General features: G+C 45.6%; 1 protein-coding gene across 1 annotated transcript; it reads left to right on the top strand.

Moving 5' to 3' along the window:
* The first annotated feature begins 2,694 nt into the window (after positions 1–2,694).
* On the top strand, positions 2,695–6,736 carry LOC136528135 (GTP-binding nuclear protein Ran-1-like). The gene is made up of 8 exons (XM_066521047.1): positions 2,695–2,890; positions 3,082–3,151; positions 3,245–3,301; positions 4,398–4,515; positions 5,191–5,280; positions 5,360–5,539; positions 5,674–5,751; positions 5,877–6,736. The coding sequence occupies exons 1-8, from the start codon at positions 2,888–2,890 to the stop codon at positions 5,944–5,946; spliced, it is 666 nt and encodes a 221-aa protein (XP_066377144.1). The 5' UTR covers positions 2,695–2,887; the 3' UTR covers positions 5,947–6,736.
* The last annotated feature ends 17,205 nt before the right edge of the window (positions 6,737–23,941 follow it).

Here is a 23,941-nt window from a genome sequence, read left to right on the forward strand (position 1 = left end):
GCGAGCTCCGCCTGTCCTTTAGTGTGCCCAAGCCGCTTCCTCACAAGCAACTCTCCCCTTTTTGACCCAGGGATTTGCGAAAGGCTTTGTGCTGCAATGCGCCTGCTACGCTCGGGATCTTTGGCCATGGGGTAGCCTCGGGTTGCTCCGCTGAGGGAAGTTGCAGCAGTGGTGGCGTCCGTGGTTTCTTGATTTTGTCCACAAAGCGTTTGAGGCGACGCTCAGCTGACGCCGAGTTCGCGGCGGGCGGCGGCGTGCGCTGCTCCATGTCCGGTGCGGCTTTTGGGACGTGCACTGTTTGTCGTCCGGCACCCGCTCAGTGGACTTGTTCGCCTGGTGCTATATATTAATATAATAAACAATAGTTATAAAGAGCAATGTTGCGGCACTTATAGACCTTACGTGAAACCAATCCCAAAAGCATACCAGACAGCTGTCTGTTCAATAAGAATATACAAGATTTCAGCCACATTTAGGCACACTTAAATTATTTTTTATCTATCCACATTGAGTATGAGTTATGCTCAAATGCTTTGACCTTTAACTGAGCTTTCTAACAAATATTGATCTTGCATATTCTTCTCTTCATCCGATGATGTCCATGGCCATTGACCAGTATTCTGATCTCCTGAGGCATTTTGAATGGTGGCTATCGGCCTCTATCCAGCCACCTTTCTCTTGGATGATTATGTGGATTTGAGAAAGCAAACAATGGAAAGCAAATTGGTCTGGACTTAGAATTTTTTTATTGATTTATTCCTCTTGAATTGAATGAATTGAAATTCAATAAACACCAAATTTGTTATGATTAAATAAATTGCCCATGTATCTTGAGTGTCAAAATTCATAAAAATCTATCTGGTCTCTGAATAGGCCCACGAACTCAAACTGAATGTACCTCTGCAACAGAGTACGTAGACTGCACAACACATGATATACTACTAGGCTCAAAAAACTGAAAAAAATCACAGAAGCTGGGTCTCAACGTTAGCTATAGCTTCTCAGTTGACAATTTCTGCATGTAAAACAACGATATTTTTTTTTTGATAAGTCCGACGGGAGGGGAAAGAACCCCCCACCTGGATTGATATACTGATTGGTGGCTCTTAAGCAGCCATATGATTACAAAGATACATTTTGTTGTTTGGTGCTAAGTTTACATTACGCTAGCTATTACAGAGCACCAAGTTGTAGCAACACTTGTATCACTTCTCGGCAATCGGGCTCCCCACAGGTGGGCTTCAGTCTTGCATGCCGCCAGTGCCGCATTTAGCATGATTCTGTCATTCCTGAACACGATGTTGTTCCTTCTCTTCCAGATATGCCAGTAGCAAAGGAGCAGAAATGTGGTGAAGAATTTCTCAGGTATATGCGGCGGTGGCTGGATATCTCGGAGCTCCTGAATTGGCCAGTTGGCTTCCGTGTGTATTTGCATGGCTTCCCAGAACTGCCTTGCATTTGGGCAACCAAAAATTATGTGACTTGGCGTCTCTTCCGGTGCTTGACATGCTTCGCAGGTAGTGCTGTCAACAATTCCTTTCCTTCTTAATAGTGTCCTACACTGTATCCTTTCCTGTGATAGCAGCCAGGCGAAAAATTTCACCCGTGGTGGGGCTTTGTTGTTCCAGACAGACCGTGTCCATGCATCCGGGCTGGGTCCTGCATTTTTCAGCGCCCTACACAGTAGAGATGTGTCCAGGTCTCCGTTTTTCTTTAGCATCATATCGGACCTTGCCGTCGATCTCTGCCTTCCGTGAGTGAGTGGTGCTCCATAATAATGTCGAGTACCTGGACGAGTTGTTCAGTGGCAGCGCTAGACTGTCTTGTGACGATATATCGATGGTGGTCACCTTGGTATGCCTGGTGCACCGTGATCTCGTGCTGACGGCAGTGGCTGAGGAGCTCTGGGAATCTCCCAGCAAGGCTGTCATTTCCATCCCACACATAAAACAACGATATTGAACTTACCTAGGGGACAATTTCTCTATGGAAAACAACGAGACTGAACTTACCTAGGAGAATTCTCTTTCATGCTACAGATCTGAGGGAGAGGGAAGGTACGCATCAGCAGCCGTAGGAACAGTGGAGGTCGTGGGCTCGTAGCCCGTGGGGATCTTCGCAACGGTGCCAAAGCCGCAATGTTCACCTCGCGCCGCACCATAGTTGCTTAACTTTTGCAATCATGCCGCTGCTGCCGAGGAAAGGGAAGATCAAGGAAGGGAGTGTACTGACTACTGAAGGACCAACAGAGTGGTCGAGAGGAGGCGTCCGTTGAATTGCTGCTCTGTACTCTTCGGTGCTTGCAAAGCGGAGAAGACAAGGCGCCATGGATCGCCGCGGGAGCTGCACACTCCTACATGTACCACGGCTGCGGAGAGGCGAGGCGGGCAACGGATCGTCTCGATACACAAAAGTACGTGGTGGAAGAGCACGCGGCGAAGGCTGTGGAAAGACTCGATGCGGTGCGCCGTTTTGGTGGCCCGATCAAAATCCTACGACGTGACGTGAGAGACGAGGCAACGTGGCCCAATGAAAAGATGCTGCCAAGAAAGAAGATTGGAAAAGGAAAGATGCGTCCGTACAAAGCTAGTTTTCCGAAGGGTCACATGTAGGGCCCAGATGGAAGTCACCAACACATCTGACGGCTCACAAAGCCGCTTAGACCTCAAGCTAACCCACGCCGGCCACCCTGTAATCGCGGCGCAGGCGGTCGCGTCGAACGCAAGCAGGCGACGGCACGGCGCCCCTATATATAGCCACAGCCACGGCGATCACCTCCCCACCCATAGACCTCCTTGTCGCAGGCGATCCCTCCAATCCGTCGCCCACCTAACGTCTCCGACACCGTCGACTCGCCTCCGAACCCCGGACCACGGATTCGACCCCAATGGTGCGCTCCTTTCGATCTTGAACCCTTTGTCTCCGTCGAGGGTTTCGGCGTATTTGGTGTGCGAGACCGACGTCGCTGTCGAATCTTGCTTGATCCGTTCCGATCCGCCGTCCCACGCCGTCCTAGTTCCTAGTGCTATGGTTCTTTTTTTTCTCTCGTGTTGATTTGTTGATTTTCGTATACGGACGCAGGCTCTGCCGAATACCCAGCCCGTGGACTACCCCAGCTTCAAGCTAGTCCTCGTTGGCGACGGTGGCACTGGTGAGGCTATTGATCTTGTTGTTCGCAGTTTATCGGTAGCGCTTCAACGTTGCCGAACTTTTGACAAACTGTGCCCCTCTTGCCATCTCGCAGGGAAGACGACGTACGTGAAGAGGCACATCACCGGGGAGTTCGAGAAGCGATACGAACGTGAGCAGCAAACATTTAATTTTTTTTCTCTCTCTCTCTCGCGCGCGCGTGTATATATATATATATATATATAGGTGGCCGCAGAATAAATTATTTTGTGGTCACTTTGAGTTACGATAATTACTATACTAATTTACGAGATTATGGTAACCCTCTCATAAGTAATTTACTATAACATTATGGTAAGTATCGTCTTGAATTATAGTAACCCATGTATCGTAAATGTGTATTGTTATTATCGTAAATTGGTACAAACATTATCGTAAATCAAGGTGGCTATAAAATAAGTTAAGTTATTATTTGGCCAGCTGCAGAATAGTCTTACCGTTATATATATATATATATATATATATATATATATATATATATATATATATATATATATATATATATATAGAACTACTATCCTGTAGCTGGCTATAGAATAACTTATTCTGTAGCCACTTTGAGTTACGATAATTACTATGTTAATTTACGAGATTATAGTAACCCCTTACTAAGTGGTTTAATATAACGTTATGGTAAATATCCCCATGTGTTATAGTAACCCAACTATCGTAAATATGTATTGAAATTATCGTAAATTAGTATATAAAATTATAGTAAATAGAGGTGGCTACAGAATAACTTATTTTGTAGCCGGCTACTGAATAGCCGTATATATATAGCTATATAAATAACTTATTCTGTGACCACTTTGAGTTACGATAATTACTATGCTAATTCACGAGATTATAGTAAGATTATAGTAACTCATTACTATGTGATTTATTATAACGTTACGGTAAATATCCTCATGTGTTATAGTAACACAACTATCGTAAATATGTATTCACTTTATCGTAAATTAGTATATAAAATTATCGTAAATAGAGGTAGCTACAGAATAACTTTTATATATATATATATATATATATATATATATATATATATATATATATATATATATATATATATATATATATATATATATATATATATATATATATATATATATATATATCCCGATTTCGGGTTCTTGGGGAAGGGCATAGACCTCTTGCTGTTTAAGATCTCGCCTAACTGTCTGATTGGGCTGTTCGTTCTCGATTTGCAGCAACAATCGGGGTGGAGGTGCGCCCTCTGGACTTCACCACGAGCCATGGCAAGATAAGGTTCTACTGCTGGGACACGGCCGGCCAAGAGAAGTTTGGTGGCCTCCGTGATGGATACTAGTAAGAACCTTGCAACCCAACTAGTTCTTCACTTCATTCAGATGTTGCAACTTAGACATTTAGCAGTTGCCATCCTGATTTTTCTCGCTAGTAAGTTCAGAGGAAATGTTTGGACAAGTATTCTGATGGGCCCTAGTATTTACAACTATTAGTCTAATGCTAACTACATTATACAATCTTTTGCTTCACATTGTCTGGTCTTGTCAAGAACAAAAATCAATGATTATTTGATAGCATCGGTCGAGTACTCACAACGTAGATTAGCTTGAGTAGCAAGAAATCAACGCAATAAATGTCATCAAGTGGTTTTCTTGAGATTTTTTTTTATGTTAGCTTCTGGGTTACAACGAAGTCAAGATGATGTGGTGATCCGATCCTCACAGATTAATGTTTTCTCATACAAGCTAAGTGGCTAACTGATGTAAGCTAATAAACAAAAGACATTTGAACATAAATAAGCAAGCTAATAATTCCCGGAGGATACAGATTAACCCGTAGAGCAGCCTTGACAGTTGGAGTTGGTCCAATGTGATAACCATAGAGAGACAGTTATACTAGAACTGGTAGAGATGCCTGAAAGAATTGAGACTAGATGATTTACTCGGCTTGTGACTCTGAAAACTGTGAGATGCATTATGAAGGGTTAATATTTGCTCATATGTTCCAATCATGCAGCATCAATGGTCAATGTGCGATTATCATGTTCGATGTCACCTCAAGGATCACCTACAAGAATGTTCCCACCTGGCACAGGGACATCAGCAGGTAAAAATTTTGCCTTTTGAATTGCTCACACGCCTCTTGTTTTGGTGTGATCTGGTACATCTTTTACTGTGCATATTAGGGTGTGTGAGAACATCCCGGTTGTCCTGTGCGGCAACAAGGTGGATGTGAAGAACCGGCAGGTGAAGGCCAAGGCAGTGACTTACCACAGGAAGAAGAACCTCCAGTACTATGAGATCTCTGCCAAGAGCAACTACAACTTCGAGAAGCCTTTTCTCTACCTTGCAAGGAAGCTCGCAGGGTGGGTATTGTCGTCATTCTGTAGCAAATCTACATTGTACCAATCCTATACATCTGCCCGGTTTTCTCTTGAGTGCAATGCATATGCTATATAGCAACACCAAACGATTATCTGATGCACGAGTGTAAATGCAGGAACACGGACGTCAAGTTCGTCGAAGAGTTAGCCCTCGTCCCTGCCGACGTGACCATCGACGTTGCCGCGCAGCAACAGTAAGTCATTATTATTCAAGCAAACATGTACCTGACGACGACGCTGATCTACCATGCTGCATACATTGTTTATGATAATAACGTGAGTGCTTCTCTGATCATGTAATGGTTTTCATGGCATGCAGGATTGACAAAGAGATCGAACTTGCTGCAGCGATTCCCCTGCCGGATGAAGACGATGACAACATGGATTGAGCTCAGCCAGATGCTTTGTCAGGCTGCCTTGGTTTAGTTCTAGCTTATTAGTGTATGGATGGTTTTAATAGTGACACATCTCTTTTGGAATTTCAGTTGTAGCGTCAGTAGTAGGCTAGTAGCTATCTGTTGCTTTAGTGGTTGCTTATTATGTGTGTCCGTCTCAACTCTCAAGGAGGCATCTTGGTCTTGGTTGAGTTGTGGCTTGCTGCTTGAGGAATCTGATGGAATTCAAATATGAATGATAAGTTCGTTTATGCTTTATTATTCTTGTGGGCAGCTTGGACTCACGGGTTGGAAGCTACGGTTTCGTGGAGCTAGATAGTGTATCTTCTAGTATTATTTTGTTTTTTTTCTGGTGCGGCTCACATTACATATTAAGGCTAGACAGAGGGGCCAATTTATTTAATAGAATTTAATTTAAATGGGAATGGTAAGTTACTAATTTCCTGGGGCAGGGTGGACTCATGGGTAGCTACGCACGTTCGGCCATAGGAAGAAACTAATATTATTTTGAACTCTTTCAATGCATGGCATTGAGAGCAAAGTTATGGTGGTGGTAATGCATAATCATGCTTGTAATGGAAAGATTAAGGTGATCATGTAATTAGGGTCGTGACAAATCTATCCATTGACCCTAAAGCACATCATCACATGAGCATGAAAAGTGCAACTCGTTGTGGCACACCTTTGACAATCAGGCCTTCCCATCTTAGCAAACCGTGTACCCTCCGGTTTCACCAATGAACGCTTGCCCAAAGAAAGGATCCCACCAGAGCAAAGTGCATCTTGGGTCGCCCTAACATCGGCGAAACAGGTAGAGCGCCTTCAAACGTTGTCGAGACAAGGTAAGAATATAAGGTTTGGAAACAATTAGGGAAAGACGAATGAGATGGAAATACGAAAAGGCAAACAAGATTAAAGTTCATTTCATTTGTCACTTAGTGCTAGCGCCCGGACGTCCATATAGACGTGCGTGTCTAGACACTCGCCACATGGGGGCCCACGTCCGTCCGAATGTCACCCATGCCTCCTAACCCCACACGGAGACAACTTGCGCCCCGTTTACTTCCCTGCCCTAACGCCTACTGCGGCTGGTGGGTCCCAGCAGCAACACCCGAACTATTTTTGAAACATCTAGATGCAACATTTGGAACATACGTCTGAAGACAAATAAAACACTTGAAGCTTACATCTGAAACACTTACAAAAACACCTGAAAACACTTGAAAAAGCCATTGAAAGAGATATGCAACATACAGATAAAACACTTATAATATATGTGCGAAACATATGGAGCATTCAAATAAATACATTTGTAACATATTTTTGAAAAACAGATAAAATATTTGAAACAAACGCTTGCAACATACGTGTACAACCATTGTAACATATGAAACATCTCGATCTACTTTTGCAACATCTATACGAAACACTTGCTGGAGGGAGGCGAGGTGGGCGCAGAGGTAGCGTGTGAGAGATAAGCCTAGTGCTAAAGCACTTGCATCTTACTTTTTCTGCACTTTTTACTTTCCTTGGCTTCCAAGTCTAGTGTTAGGAATATGCTCAGCATCCACTTTAATGGTTGGAATATGCTATAGCAAGTCGGAGTCCCCTTTTCCTATAAAGGGCAAGGGAGTGTCATTGTAAAAATAGGCCATTGCATTTTCATTCAATCCAAGTGGTCATGAGCCAAGCTGCTCTCTGATAGTTTCAGATCTAAATCTGAGATCCAATCGGACCAACAATCTGGTATCGGAGCCGAGAGGGTTCTTGAGTGAGTGAGCGCCATGTCCACCGCTAGCCAGGTCGTGAGAGAGCACGCCTCCGTGGGTGCCAGAGCCAACCATCGCACGACGCGCCTTGTTGCCGCAGAGGCTATGGCAGCGGCGGCGGTCGAGACGGCCAGGCAGGCGGCGGCTGCGGCCTAGGCCGCGGTAGACGCAGCCATAGCACTGTGCGCCGAGATGGAGCGGGAGAGGGAGCCTGCTGGAGGATCGCATAGCCTGGTCTAGTACCACCGCCAGTCACCGTCACCAGAGCGGCGTCGTGGTCGGCGCGGCCGCTCCACGGTGCTACAAATGGTCTACTACGACTCCGAAGCGGGAACGCCCTGGCCGATGCTCACCAAGTCGAACTACCACGAGTGGAGCCTGCTGATGAAGGTCAAGCTGCAGGCCCGATGGCTATAGGAGGCGGTTCACGTCGGCGGCGTTGACTACGACGACAATCGCCGGGCGCTAGAGGCGTTGTGTGCCACCGTCCCCACCGAGCTCGGTGCCTCCCTCGCCAACAAGGCTACGACAAAGCTAGCATGGGAATCGATCGCCGTGGCACGCATCGGCGGAGATCGTGTGCGCCGGGCGACATTGCTGTGCCTCCGAGGAGAGTGGGAAGGCCTCGCCTTTCAGCTTGGTGAGCAAGTCAAGGACTTTGCCCTTCATCTTACCAATCTGATGGAGCAGATGGCGCGCAACGGCGACACCGACCTCACGGAGGAGCACGCGGTGGAGAAATTCCTCCGCTGCATGCTGAGGAAGCACGCACAGATCATCATGTCGATCGAGACGCTCCTTGACTTCGAGCAGCTCACCATCGAGGATGTGACCGGAAGGCTCAAGGCGGTGTAGGACCATGAGGAGGGGCCTCACAACAAGCCAAGAGCCGCTGAAGGCAAGCTACTGTACACGATGGAGCAGTGGCACGCCTTTGACAAGAAGAAGGAGGAGGAAGGATCTGGTTCATCCAGCTCCAAGCTAAGGAGCATCGCTGGCATCCACGCGGCGGCAAGAAGAAGGAGGAGAAGGGACCCCGGGGCTAGGTCAGCGCTGATGGCGATGGCACCGGCGAGCGCAAGGCAACCTGGGATGACACCTGCAACAACTGTGGTAGGACTAGCCACTGGGCCAAGGACTGCCGCCTTCCTCCACCCCATGGTGGGCAGGCTCATGTCGCACAAGCAGAAGAGCAGGATGCCACCCTGTTCTTGGTGCACGGGTGCGCTGAGCTACAGCAAGACATGGGGGAGGGGGTGAAAGGTCCAAGCTTTCCCCTTTTTGGGTTGGCTGGCTCCGCCAAGCTCCAGCTCGATGAACCACGCGCCCACGCTTTCCTCGGCAAAGGTGCCATCGATGACAAGATCGATGGCTGGTACCTCGACACTGGTGCAACACACCACGTGACTGGTTGGCGTGAGTTCTTCTTTGACCTGGACTCCGGTGTGAAGGGCTCCATCAAGTTCGATGACGCCTCCATCATTGAGATCAAGGGCGTCGGCTCGGTCATCTTCATGGCCAAGATGGGGGAGTACCGTCTTCTCATCGGGGTGTACTACATCCCGGCCTTGAAGAACTCCAACATCAGTGTCGGGCAGCTAGACAAGAATGGCTCGTGGGTGGAGATTGAGGACGACATGCTACACATCTAGGATAGAGGCCACCGTCTTCTCCCCAAGGTGAACCAGGGAAGCAACCGCCTTTATGTGCTCCATGTACAGGTGGTGCACCTCCTCTGCCTTGCCATGCACCGAGATGATGAGGCATGGCGCTGACACGAGCGCTTTGGGCACCTTCACTTCGAAGCCCTGAAGCAGCTCGACAAGAAAGAAATGGTCTGCGACATGCCCTACGTCGACCACGTTGAGCAGCTCTGTGATACCCGTGTGATGACCAAGATAAAGCGCCAGCCCATCCCACATCAAGCCTCCTACCACGCCACTGAGCATCTCGAGCTAGTGCACGGCGACCTCTACGGTCCAGTGTCACCAGCAACTCCTGGAGGTTGGTGCTACTTCCTACTACTCGTCGACGACGCCACCCGCTATATGTGGGCCATGCTGCTCGATTCCAAGGCAGCAGCTATGGATGCCATCAAGCGCTACCAGGTAGCCATGGAGAAGGAGTGTGGCTGCAAGCTCTGGGTGCTCCACACAGACAATGGTGGTGAATTCATGGCAGCTGAGTTTGCAGCGTACTACACCGACGAGGGTATTCAGCGCCACTACTCCATGCCCTACTCACCGCAGCAGAATGGTGTGGTCGAGCGCCGCAATCAAATGGTGGTGGCAGCGGTGCATGCGCTCCTCAAACAACGTGGCATGCCGGTGGTCTATTGGGGAGAGGCCGTGATGATTGTCGTACACCTGCTCAACCGCTCTCCGACCAGTGCGCTCGATAGCAAGACGTCGTATGAGGCCTGGCACGGGCGCAAGCTAGCAGTAAGCTATCTATGCATCTTTGGCTACCTCTCCTTCATCAAGGAGCTAAACCACATCGGCAAGCTCGATGATTGCAGCTCACCAGGGGTCTTTATCAGCTACGCAGAGGGGGCTAAGGCCTACCGCATGCTTGACCCGGCAACATGGCGCGTGCACATGGTGCGTGACATCGTGTTTGATGAAGGACGCAGCTAGGCATGGGACAAGGCGGTGGATGATGGGTCGGTGATCGCGCTTTGCGACTTCACCATTGAGTATGCATGGGCTGGAGGTGCTGAGGAAGCACAAGGTGCATCTTCATCAACATATGGGTCTTCATCACCAGCGCTGACCTCTTCACCAACTCCGCCTCATTTGCCATCACCAAATCTAGGGGAGCTCGGTAGCCCATCTGCGGTGGTCGGCAGCCCATCGATGGTGGACGACAGTCCATCATTAGTAGCTCCGACCTCTCCAGCACCGTAGCCGATCTCTCCTACCTCTACATCATCGCAGCCGATCTCTCTAGCGTACCAGCCGACCTCCTCGGCATCTTCTACCTCACCCATTGTGACACCAGTGCAAGCAGGGCAGCCAGAGGTTGAGTATGCCACACCCTAGAGGACGATGAAGACCACATGGACGCCTACTATGATAATGAGCTTCTACGATACCACACCATGGCAAGCATCCTTGGAGACCAGTCTTCACTGAACCAACCCGAGAGGCTCTTCGCCCAGCTTCATCCGATGCACGCCGGTGAGCCAACCACTTACGCTGAGGCATAGGGTGATCTGGCATGGTAGGCAGCAATGGAGCAGGAGCTCAAGTCCATCGAGCAGAACGACACCTAGGAGTTGGTGCCACTGCCTGACAGCCATCGCCCTATCACCCTAAAGTAGGTGTTCAAGCTCAAGAAGGACGAGCTAGGCACGGTGATCAAGCACAAGGCATGGCTAGTGGCGCGCGACTTTGTTCAGTAGGAGGGGATCGACTATGACGACGCCTTCATCCCCATGGCATGCATGGATACAGTCCATGTCCTCCTCGTGCTAGCGGATCAAGAGGGGTGGCATGTTCACCACATGGACATGAAGTCCACCTTCCTCAACGGTGATCTCAAGGAGGAGGTCTACGTGCACTAGCCACCTGGCTACGCCATCACTGGAGAAGAGAGGAAGGTGTACCACCTACGCAAGGCACAATATGGCATGCGTCAGGCACCACGCACCTAGAATGCGAAGCTCGATGCCACACTCAAGAAGATGGGCTTCAAGTAGAGCGTGCATGAGGCGGCGGTGTACCGGCAGGGTAGTGGACGCAACGTTCTACTAGTCGGCGTCTACATCAATGACCTCATCATCACCGGTGCTGAAGAGCAGAAGGTGGAGGTGTTCAAGGCGTAGATGAAGAAGGCATTCGATATGAGCGACCTCGGCCTCCTCTGCTTCTACCTCAGCATCGAAGTGCGCCAGGATGCCACCGGGATCACCCTTTGCCAAACCCACTATGCCAAGCGCATCCTCGAGCTCAGTGGCATGATAGGCTGCAATCTAGCCCACACCTCAATGGAGGAGAAGCTGAAGCTGAGTCAGGAGAGCACGGCGGAGGAGGTCGATCCAACCCATTACCGACGGCTAATCGGGAGCTTGCTCTACCTGGTCCATACCCAACTAGACATCATGTTCGCCATTAGGTACATGAGCTGGTTCATGGAGTGGTTGATGATGGAGCATCAATAGTCCATCAAGCGAATCCTGTGCTACGTGGTGGGCACCCTCGACTACGATCTTCACTATGGAAGGACCCTCGACACAGCATGGTTTGACAGCGACCTCATCGGCGATGTGGATACCAGCAAGAGCACAACCGGGATGATGTTCTTCCTCGGTGATTACTTGGTCAGCTGGTAGTCCCTCAAGCAGAAGGTGGTGGCCCTCTCAAGCTATGAAGCGGAGTACATCGCCACCACCACTGCCACTGTGGCTATCAAGGATGCTAGCAGGAAGCTAGATGTGGTTGAGCTGAAGGTGGACAACAAGTCTGCTCTAGCTTTGGCCAAGAACCCTATCTTCCATGAAAGAAGCAAGCACATCTGCATCAAGTACCACTTCATCAGAGATTGCTTGGAGGACAGAAGCATCAAGGCCTGACACATTGCCACTACTAATCAGCTAACTGACATTCTCATCAAGTCACTATGGAAGTCCAAGTTCTATGAGATGAGGGACATGATTGGGCTATAGCAGATCACCTCTGGTGCTTGGCATAAGGCTTAGGAGGCGATTGATAGATAAGCCTAGTGCTAAATCACTTGTATCTTACTTTTCCTGCACTTTTTAGTTTCCTTGGCTTCCGAGCCTAGTGTTAGAAATATGCTCAGCATCCACTTTAGTGGTTGGAATATGCTATAGCAAGTGAGAGTCCCCTTTGCCTATAAAGGGCAAGGGAGTGTCACTGTAAAAATAGGCCATTGCATTTTCCATTCAATCCAAACGGCCAAGAGCCAAGCTGCCCTCTAGTAGTTCTAGATCTGAATCTAAGATCCAATTGGGCCAACAATGTGGTTGACTACATGGAGGTCCACCAGGGATTGCTCACTATGGTTCCTGTCCTGTGGCCATGATGGGGCGACACTAGCGCCCGGACGTCAGAAGCTATTGCGCCTATGCCTCCATGATAGACCAGGGTCCTAGGGGTCCCCCATGGGGTACTACTTGGATGGGCCCTAGGATGTCCCACAATCTATTGAAGGATGCGAGACAAGGTGGCATGGACTTCAAGCTATTCCAGATCAACTTAGTCAGCTTACTATTAAAGCTAGATTCTATAATAGGATTAGGACTCTTCTCTTGTAACTGACTAGGACTAGATACATGTCCTTACCCTCTCCCCTATATAAAGAGAGGTACGATGCACCCCTTGTAACCCTAACAATCATACAATCAATATAATGCAAAAGGCTACATGCCGACTTGACGTAAAGGCTATTACTCGACAAGAGGGCCCAAATCAATATAAATCGTTCATCTCTTTGCGTTTACTGTCGAGTTTTGCATATGCTGAAGCCCTTCAAACACCATCCTAGGTACCCCCGTGATGGGTTGTCGGACATCAAACACCGATAGTTGGCGCGCCAGGTAGGGGTTTTCGGTGACTTCGCAATCGAGAGCTCGACGAACCTCGACGACATGATTTTCTCGATGGGTATCACCTTCATCTTTAGTTCTTGGATCTTCAAGGAAGACAACAATGACAAACTCCAAAGTTGTCTCACAAAGATCTCGACGCCTCAAGCTTCACCAGACGTCTCGATGACCACGCTGGATCAACTCACCAAGAAGTTTTTGCACCTCTCAATCTCTGATCCAACTCGAACTTAGGACATCACCATGAACCATGACTCCCACTTGGACACATCACCTTTGTCCGGGCTAGGGTTCCCATCTGAAGTCCAACACGAAGACCTAGTTCATTTTCCACTCGGACTCAAGAATTCAGCCTCAATCTATCAAGATACGATTAGCTACCTCATACATTCTAAGTAAGAGATCCCTCTTATGGGTGCCCAGAGAGGTTTGGTTCTATCCATCACACCGAAAGGAGGCATAATCCATTGGCTAGGTGCTCAACTCAACACTTTTTTAATAGATCCATCTCATCTAGTCAGCATGGTGGAACTCTTGCCTTATCAGGATGATAGAACTCTTCTAGCGAACAACAACAATTATAGTTCTACAGAGATCTTGGACATTGTGATGACTATAGAATCTAGAATTCACTCAGCCACAAGGCACTCTAGAGAAGTCTTTATGGCTAGGCAACCACCTTAGATCCCTATGCCTAACCCACCAGGTATCCAAGATGGAGAGGAAGCCTTGTCTGACATCTCCTTGGACACTGTGCCACCCAACGGAGAGATGAATGAGCAAAAGATGGCTAGGGAATGGAAGAACAGAGCTCAACAGGCTCATTGCAACTGTGCCCAACACTGCAAGGAAGAGTGGTAGTGGTATCAGTCGGCTTGTCAAGACGTTGAACGACGACGCTTGGCTGTAGAGGCAGCATATGAATAACATCTATGGGATGAAGAAGCAGAACAACAACGCCAAGACTGTGATGCCATCAGAGCCTCTACATCACACAAACTTGAGCCTAAGTTCATGGAAGTAGCTAGCCATAGGGTCTTCACTATGCCTTACGCCAATGTCTATGCCCTGGTAGAAGAGATGGCGGCCATAGAAAACCCTACTCCAGATCAGCAACGACTTAAAGTCATTCTGGAATCCATAGCCTTTAACACCCTTGTGTTAAGATTTGCATTGTGACATTTGCATTTCATGAGCACAAGCATCATCCAAGCATTCATGAACATGAGCATATGAAATTTCATCTCCTTCTTATACATTGTCACATGAAATGTTGATTTATATATATGCTTATGCTTGCAATCATGTATGACCTATGTATGAGATGGTTGTGAGGTCATGAAAACACCTTAGACACATCTAGGATGGTAAATAGCACAATGTTTGTATTCATGGCATAGGCCAAATTTGCTTCTAAGTGTTGGTTTCATTTGAAATGCCATTTTTATGATACTAGTTTGACCAAAGTTGAACAGTAGCTTAGAGTGTTTGCATGGCTATGTGACCTAAATAAAAGTTGTAGTACCTGACTAGGGTAACAACTTTTATTTTTGGGTCAAGGTGTAATTCAGTGCATAGCATGTTCAAAAATAGCTCACAAGTTGCAAGGAAATGTTGTTTTGTGACTTAGGAATTTTTCTGTGGAAACTATTTTTAGTTTCAAAGTACTCCACTTTGGAGCAGTGTAGTTTGTTAACTAGTGAGAATTAGATGATGGTTGTTAAAGAAAAGTTGGAAAGCTCATGTAGTTCTACAACTTTCATTAAGAAAGTTTTTGCTAATTCGCAACGGATTAGGAGTAATTGAATTGCTAAGTCACGCTGTCAGATGGATTCAGTGGCACCTGAATCAGCGCCCGCGTGCGGCGTCATCGCCGATCGGCCACAGACCATGGCCACCATGTGGCGGTAGCACACCAATGTTCGCCCAGCCGATCAGGCCTGAGCGTGCACTTAAGCACCACGCACCTGCCACCCCATTCACTCACTCGCTCTCACTCCCTCCTACTCGCTCTACCTCTCCAAGCATGGCGTCGAGCTTGCCGCAGCACCAACGCAGCTCCGATGCAACAGCTCACCACTGATGTAGCCTTGCCGGGCATTTTGTCTTGGCTAGAGCTGCTTTACCATCACCTCCACCTCCTTGAGCCACCAGCACCACCTACCGACCATAGGTAGAGCGGCATTTCGCCTCGCCGAAGCCGCTGTTGTCACCGGAGCGCCGCCGCGCTCATGGCTCACTGTGGCCCCACCATTCCACTACATCGCATGCCTTGATTTTCTTTGGTCTAGCACCACACTCAAGTCTAGAAGCTTAGGCCAGAGTTAGGAATGACCCTACCACTTGACGATGCCGGAACGAGTCGTCGTTCTGCTCATGCCCGCCATGGCCGCCGTGGCACTCGAGCTCGCTGCCGCCGAGTTGGTTCATCGTCTCACTCCTTTCTAGTGCGCCTTAGGTCAAGTAACCCTAGGCCTCGCTAGTGGCATGACGGAGACCCACCTTTCACCACCGTTTAGCTAGAATAGCGTGAGCACCGCCGTGCTCCGTGCGCCATCGCACGGCCATGAACGCGGCTGAGCTCACCGACGCCACCCCGAGCCCTCACCTACGCTGTGTAGCTCCGCTAAGTCACCAGGATGGAGTAGCTATCCTCGCCTAAGTGTGCCATAGCTAGAGATGGTCGGCATACTGTTGTCTGCCATGGCCACCAGTCGATGCACGTGGATGAGATGAGTGCAGTCGTTGCGCGTGGATGAGATGAGTGCAGTGGTGAAGACGCCATCGGCGAGTTATCGCTAGTCAGCGCTGTCCCCTGTTTTGGTCTCGTTGACGAGTGGGTCCCCATTGGCCGTGGGCCCCGGCTGTCAGTCTGTGTGGTGTTTGATTTTCTAATTTATTTTTCTAGATTCGAATCCATGTTTCAAAAATTCATATCTCAAGCTAGGATTGTCCAATTTTGGTGAATCAAATTTTGTTAGTTTAATATTGAAGTGTAGTATTTGATAAAAATATGAGATGCATAGTTTCTGGTATTTTTTGGGAGAATAAAATGTAGCTAGATAAATGCTTTTTAAATGGTTTCTATCTTGTAAATTGCATAACTTGAGCTAGATATGTGATAAAATTGTGATTACAATTTTGCTGGTCTTGTGTTGACATGCTCTATCTAGGAAAAATAATAAACTTGCAGTGGTCATACTTTGAATATGGTCTTCATATTTAATCCTAATTAATTGCTAGTTTCTAGTGAAATTAATTAGGATAAAAATACATAACATATGATCATGCAAATTTTTACACAGTATTCTTATGCTTGGAGGAATGTTAGAAAAATATTAAATCTGTTGGTTGACACTTTTCACTATGTTAAACTATTTTTGCTAAAATAAGCCTATGTAACTTGTCATTTTTGTAGAGGTAGTTGTACTTCTCCAAATGGTAGGAAATTTATACAGTAGACTATTGAGGCCATTTGTAGGATACTATAATTTTCTAAGAAGTTATTAAGCACTGGAAATATATATCCTTTAAATCACCTTATTATCTAAGGAAATTAATAAATAGATATAAATAATTTAGTTATGTTTAACTATAATGTTTTCTATGGTGCTTAAGATGCATATGATCTGTTGATGTTATGAGTTAGGCTTAAAAGCAATGGATTGTATGCAACTAGTTAATTATTGCTTTATAATTCAACTAGATGGCTGCATGTATAGTTTTAGTTGAGTTGATAATTTCATGATGATAATGGTCTTTTCTATAAAACTTGTTAATAACAAAGTTGTAGATAACTTACTTATATACCTTGTGTTAAATGTCCATAGTCATAGGACTTATAGCTTAAGAATTATGGCTGTTAGAAGTCTGCTGTTAGAAATGCTTGCTCTCTGGACAGATTTGAATGATTAAATTGTTTGACCTAGACAACTACTGAATCACATTAAGTGTATTAAAAATAAAGTTGTAGAAAATTTTATAAAGTTTCCATAATGTACAAAACCATATTATTTTGATTTATATAACTCCAGTTATGGTCAAAACAATTGACTGCTGTCTTGCAGTCCAAAAAATGATTTACATAAGTGTTGCTTAAGTTACTAGAGAAGAGATAAGCACCTACTTAGTAAAATAAGATGCAACTTGTTATTATTTTAATGCAAAGCTGTTGAAAACACTTGGAAGAATGCATTCATCACATCATATCATATTATACATGTCATCATATATGCATTCGTGATAGCTTATTTCATGCTCATGCTTATAGGATCGTCCGAAGAAATAACTCTGTTGGAGTTCAATGAAGAAGAGGAGGAGGATCAGCAGGAGACGCCTCAGGACACAGCTCTAGGAGAAGAGGAGCAAACTCTCGAAGATCTCCCTGAGTGCTTGGATCACTGGCCAACCTCTTTCCTAAAAGGCAAGCCCCAGAGCATTCTAAGTCTCCCATGTTTTACAAAATATTACTTGAGTCCTTTATGTTTGATGCATTAGGTTATAAGAGTTTATTGGAAATACTTGATGCATAGAACTACCTTATCCAGTTACATATACCTTTAACCATGTGTAGATCTAGGATTGAATATATGCTTAGCCATGCTTAGACCGGTAGAAGTTGGGTGATTTCCTGTCACCTACGAGATATAGGTGGATACCGAAGCACGGTTGGCTATATTTGCTATCGTGGAAAAGAACCATGGGATAATGAAAATGGAGGTAGGGCAGAGTCTATGTGTAGGTTGACTCATGTGATTTCGTATGTGCCGATTAAGGACCGTACCGTTGTTGGGCGCTTCTGACAAGATTGAACGCATGCCTCTCACTTAGCTAGCCGGATAACTCGTTCTGACCATGAAGCCGAGTAGCTCAATTCAGGTCAGGCCCCGTTCTATAAAAGTGCACACTCTGGATGGTAGTAAGGATGTACGGGGAGCCAAACATGAGCCCAAGGGCAAGCCAGGCCTAAACGTCCTGGCAGCTGGTTGTCCCTGATTGTGCGGCTCAGGGCGAACCCGCGAAATGTGGACCTAAGTTGTACCAAAGGTGACCTAAGGTGACCGTTGATTTGGTCTGCCTAGGTTTGTGTTAAGAATAAATTCCTAGCTGGTTGAAATCGATTCAAATCGCCGTCTCTCCCAGAAAGTGAGAAACTTGGCTAGTACCAACATCATAGTAACTATGATATGGAACATGATGGTTCAGATGAACATGGAATTACTACACCGGCTATGGTTGTTATAGTATGCTACTAAATGATATACTACATGTTTGGCACAGGTTAGTTGCTAATCTAGAGATGAATAGCTATAATTCACTTGATGTCTGAAATATAATTGTACAACTGAGTTAGTCACTTTTTATGCAAAATATTATCAAGCTACCTCCACTTATAAAGCCTTGCATAATCCTTGGAGTCACTTTGTTTTTGGTTTATAATGGGTAAGTCTAGCTGAGTACCTTCTCGTACTTAGAGTTTTATTCCCATTGTTGCAGATGGTACAGTTTATCATGGCTATTGCAAGAACTACTTATGTCTCGCCGTGGATGAGGAGTGAGCCCTGAGTTGGCACCTCTTATTAATCCTTCTTATATGCTTTTATGGGAGTGTGATCACGACCTGGCGCTATGTATTTGAACTATGATGGCAGATGTTAGTTTCAAACTTTAATTTGCTTCTGCTACTATTTACTAGAACTTGGTTTGTAATAACCTTAATTCGTACTCTGATGAATGAACTATATTTGTGAACCTTATGTAACGTGTGACTTGAAAGTTGAATCATGTACGATCTTGGTTGTATGTTGATGGTTAATCGAGACCCATCGTGGTACTTGTGTTTATATGGGTTCAAGTATGACAGTACGACCACTTGCGGGCTGCCATTGTACCTGTGCTCTTATAAATTGGTCGGTTCTGCTACAGCTAGCATCACAGCAAGATTCAACATTAATTGCCACATGTGTATTTAAAACAAAGGTTTTTGTTTTCCAAAACTAGTTTTTAGCAACTTATAGCTATATATATAGGTGTTTAAAAACCTAGAGTTTGAATCTAAAGTGTGCCAGTGATCACTTCCTTTATACCCAGTTAAGGACTTCAGGTGGCTAATTAAGTACTAACTTGGGGGGTTTTAATTTCGTTGTCCATACATCGTGCTATTGTATGGATGCCATTCACTTGAGTGGTAATATATGGATCAAATGCCTCTATGCCCAAGGTAAGATGCCAATCATCACAATGGCATGACCGCAAGATGTGAGCGTGCGGTCTATGGGGAGAGTTAGCTTTGATACTAAAGTATATATATGTCTCATATATATGCGGAGGTATTTAATTGTGGGTTAACTTTGATACGACTGTGTATGCATATTTATATGTATGTATAGGACGTATTTACTTTTGGGTAGCTTTGATATGGAAGTATATATATATGGGTATATATATATATTGAAGTATTTAGCTTGCAACCTAGAGCTCAGATTTACATTCTGCATATATACTTGTGGGGTTGGGCTGAAATAAAATTCTTGTGCAGGTACACCAATAGCAAAATGTGTAGCCCAACTAGTTACATTATATATGAGAGAACGTATGTATGCCACCGTGTATGTCGTTAGAAGTCTTAATTTTACTAAGTTTGTGAGGATGTATGAAACATGCATGAATCATGAGAAATCATTATTACATAATGCATGGTTTCCCCCTATAAATCTCTTACTCAGTTATATAACTCTTATCCATTATAACTTTGTCTCACGAGAGTTGCACCATGTTGTTAGTACAGATGGCAGCACCGGCTGGAAGTGAGAATTTCCCATTGATGTTTGGTACTCCTGTCCTACTTTGGAGAGTCTTGCATTATGCGGGGTATTATGAACCGCCCCTCTATTACTAGAATGAAGTATACCTGGAGGGACAACCATGGTATGAAGTATAGCTGACCATACTAGCTCGTAACCAAGCACCCTTCTGGTAGGAATGGAGGGTGGAATCTGAAGGAAGAACTCCTTGGGAAGCTGCCCAAGTAGTGGCTATTTAGGTGCTGAGTCAGATTTGCCAGCAGCACGGGGATGCGCTTATCGACGGTGCCGCTAGTACTTTTCCTCAGGTGGATCCATCCACAACAGTATGGGCACAACGCAATAGTAATGCGTTGATCCAAGACCAGGATGAGCGGGCAGACAGTTCTAGTCCCGCTATGAGCGCAATGTTTGCAGTGATGAAGATGTTTTACACTCATCAGGACACTAGTGACTTCTGGCAGGAATCCTATACCACTTGCATAGATAAGCTCATGAGAGCCAAAGCTACACAGCGTAAGCTGAAAAAGCGTGTGTGCAAGCACAAAAAGGTAGCAAGTGAGGCTTGATGGGAAACTGATCAAGCTTATGAGGCTTTGGGAAATCTCCACACCCAAATGGAGCAAGTTGATCAGCAGAGAGCTATCGCCCAAGAGGCAATAGCGGATGATCAGGCAGTGTTAGTAGGACTATGGGAGCAGCTAGAGGCCACCCATGTCGAGGCGTTAACAGCTACACGCCAGTGGATCCTAGCAAACAACCGTGCAACTATGGTAGAAGCAGAACGAGATAGGACCCAAGCCATGAACATGTAGCAGGACCGTGTTGAGAGGGACTTGCATCAGCAGCTTGCACAGACCTAGAATATAGTGGTCGATCTTCAGCATGAGGTGCATTTCCTAAACAACCAACTGCATCTGATCCTTAATGAGGAAGAAGAAGATCCAGAGATGTTGATCGAGGATGACGGTTGGGAGGAAGAAGAAGTAGAGCTAGAGGTTGAGGACGATCCTATCTCCGACCTCGACAGTGAGCACGCAGAAGATTAGAATCGCCTAGTGACTAGTTAAAGCGCTAGATGTATCCCTGTTATTTATGTAATGGACTTGTAGCTTAAAGTTTGGTATTCGTGATTTGACTTCCATGTAATATTGGTACTCTACATGTTGTTTCACAATGGGTTGAACTTTAATGAAATTCTAGTTTCATTTGACTGGTGATTATGACATGCATGTTAACACGCTGCGAGCCCGATAAGTGATCAAATTGGTGATGTCATGTTGCGAGAATGAATTATTATGCCTTTGTTTTATTGTATGAATTTAACATTCTCTCCAGTAATTTTAGTTTGGCATGATTATACAATTCATCTATAATATCCTGACATCATCCAATCATCACTTATTGTTGCAACTTTGTAGATGACTCGCACTCGCGCTGGAGCCAGCAACAGCCAAGGTGGCAATGACGGTGACTTACCACCACCGCCACCACCGTCTACGAATGAATTCTTCGCACAATTCTTGGGTAGTCAGAGAATAATGGAGGAAACACTGTGCCTTGTCGCACAGAACACTGCTCACGCCCGTCAACAACAATAGGGGCCTAAGCCAAATCAATATAGCTCTTTCAAGAATTTTCTGGACACCAAGCCTCCTATCTTCAAGGTGGCCGAAGAACCGCTTTAGGCGAATGAATGGCTAAACACAATCGAGCAAAAGTTCTGTCTATTGAGGGTTACGAAACATTAGAAGGCAGAATATGCGTTCCATTAGCTGTAGGGACCGGCCAGAATATGGTGGACCCATTTCCTGTCATCTCTACCTGCCAATTCTTAGGTCACATGGGAGCAATTTTAGTTAGCCTTTAGGGGACATCACATTCCCCTGGGGCTAATGTGCATGAAGGCAGCCGAGTTCATGCGACTCACACAAGGGACCAAGACCCTTATGGAGTACATCCATCCTTTCAACAATTTGTCCTATTATGCCCTACTGTTTGTCGATATAGAGGAAAAGAAGATTGAGAGCTTCAAGAGAGGCCTTAGCACTAAGCTGATGAAAACTATGCCCAACTCAAGGTGCGCCACATACAATGAGTTCATCAGTGATGCCTTGACTCAAGAGAACTAGAACAATTTGCATGCCGTGGCGAAGGGCCACAAAAGAGCAGCTGAGGTAGGTGCCTCAGGATCTTCCTAGTCTAGAACTCTAGCGGTGGCTAGGCCATAGTTTCATCCACTTGCGCCCAAGTTTAGGCCTCCTCCACCAAAATCCTAGGCCAACCGACCTCAGAAGGTGTTTTGTAAGGCATTCACCATTGCCCTACCCAAGGGAAACGGAGGGCAATGAAGCTCAGTAGGACCTAGGAGCAATCAGCCATGCTTCAACTATAATCAGTTGGGTCATTGGGCCAAGGAATGCCCCCATCCTAACAAGAATAGCAATCAAAACCAGGGCAATCAGAGACTAGCAAATCCTAAAGCATGTCCTAGATATGTGCATTACACCGCTATTGAAGAAGTTCCTACAGGAGAGGTTGTCACAGCCGGTATGTTTCTTGTTAACAAACATCCCGCCATTGTTTTATTTGATTCTAGAGCTTCTCATTCATTTATGAGCCAAGCATTTGCATCTAAGTATGATCAGAAATTAATTGAGATAAACAAGGGTGGTTATAATATAAGTTTGGCTGGGGCTACTATCTCTACAAACCAAATAGTCAGAGATGTGCTCATCTCGATACAAGAGAGGGAGTACACGATGGATCTAATAGCATTGCTTGAATTAGCCATAGATATGATCTTAGGCATGAAATGGATGAGTGATCATGGGGTTCTCATTGACACCTCCACTCGGACAATTATGTTGAGAGAACCAATGGGAGCTAATGCTTTTCTAGTACCACTTCCCTAAAGTTTTGATCTCCAAAACTTTTCATGCGCTATCCAAGCCACTACCCTTTATGATATTCCAGTGGTTTGTGAGTTTCCTAATGTATTTCCAGATGAGTTGCCAGTTTTACCGCCTGATAGGGATGTGGAATTTAAGATTGAGTTAGTGCTAGGTACGGCACCTATCTCAAGAAGACCCTATAGGATGCCACCAAATGAGTTAGCTAACCTTAAAATTCAGTTACAAGAACTGTTGGACAAATGTCTCATTCAACCTAGTTCGTCTCCATGGGGATGTCCAACTTTGTTTGTAAAGAAGAAGGACAAGTCCTTGAGAATGTATGTGGATTATAGGCCGCTTAATGCTGTGACCATTAAGAACAAGTATCCTTTGCCTTGTATCAATATCTTGTTTGATCAGTTGGCAAAAGTAAAGGTATTCTCCAAGATTAACTTGAGGCTAGGCTATCATCAGATTAACATCAGGCCAGAGGATATACCTAAAACAACTTTCTCCACTAGGTACGGCTTGTATGAATATTTGGTCATGTCTTTTGGACTGACGAATGCTCCTACCTACTTCATGTAATTGATGAATTCGATATTCATGCCTAAGCTCGATAAGTTCATGGTTGTGTTTATCGATGATATCTTGATTTACTTGGAGAATAAGGCAGACCATGTAGAACATCTGAGGATTGTTTTGTCCAGATTGAGGGAACATAAGTTATATGCCAAGTTTAGCAAGTGTGAATTCTGGTTGAGCAAAGTACCTTTTTTGGGTCACATCTTATCTAGAGATGGAATTTCTGTAGACCCATCTAAAGTACAAGAGGTCATGGATTGGAAGGCCCCGACTTCAGTTCATGAAGTTTGAAGTTTTCTAGGGTTAGCAGGCTACTATCGTAGTTTCATTCTTGATTTCTCCAAGATAGCTATGCCCATGACCAGACTA

The sequence above is a fragment of the Miscanthus floridulus genome, chromosome 19 (assembly GCF_019320115.1).
Source record: "Miscanthus floridulus cultivar M001 chromosome 19, ASM1932011v1, whole genome shotgun sequence".
Classification (NCBI taxonomy): domain Eukaryota; kingdom Viridiplantae; phylum Streptophyta; class Magnoliopsida; order Poales; family Poaceae; genus Miscanthus; species Miscanthus floridulus.

Bases quoted from the DNA above. Each gene is read 5' to 3' on its own strand.
- LOC136528135 (XM_066521047.1), top strand. The intron at 4,516-5,190 runs GTAAGAACCTTG...CCAATCATGCAG, and splicing joins GGCCTCCGTGATGGATACTA to CATCAATGGTCAATGTGCGA. The intron at 5,281-5,359 runs GTAAAAATTTTG...TGTGCATATTAG, and splicing joins TGGCACAGGGACATCAGCAG to GGTGTGTGAGAACATCCCGG.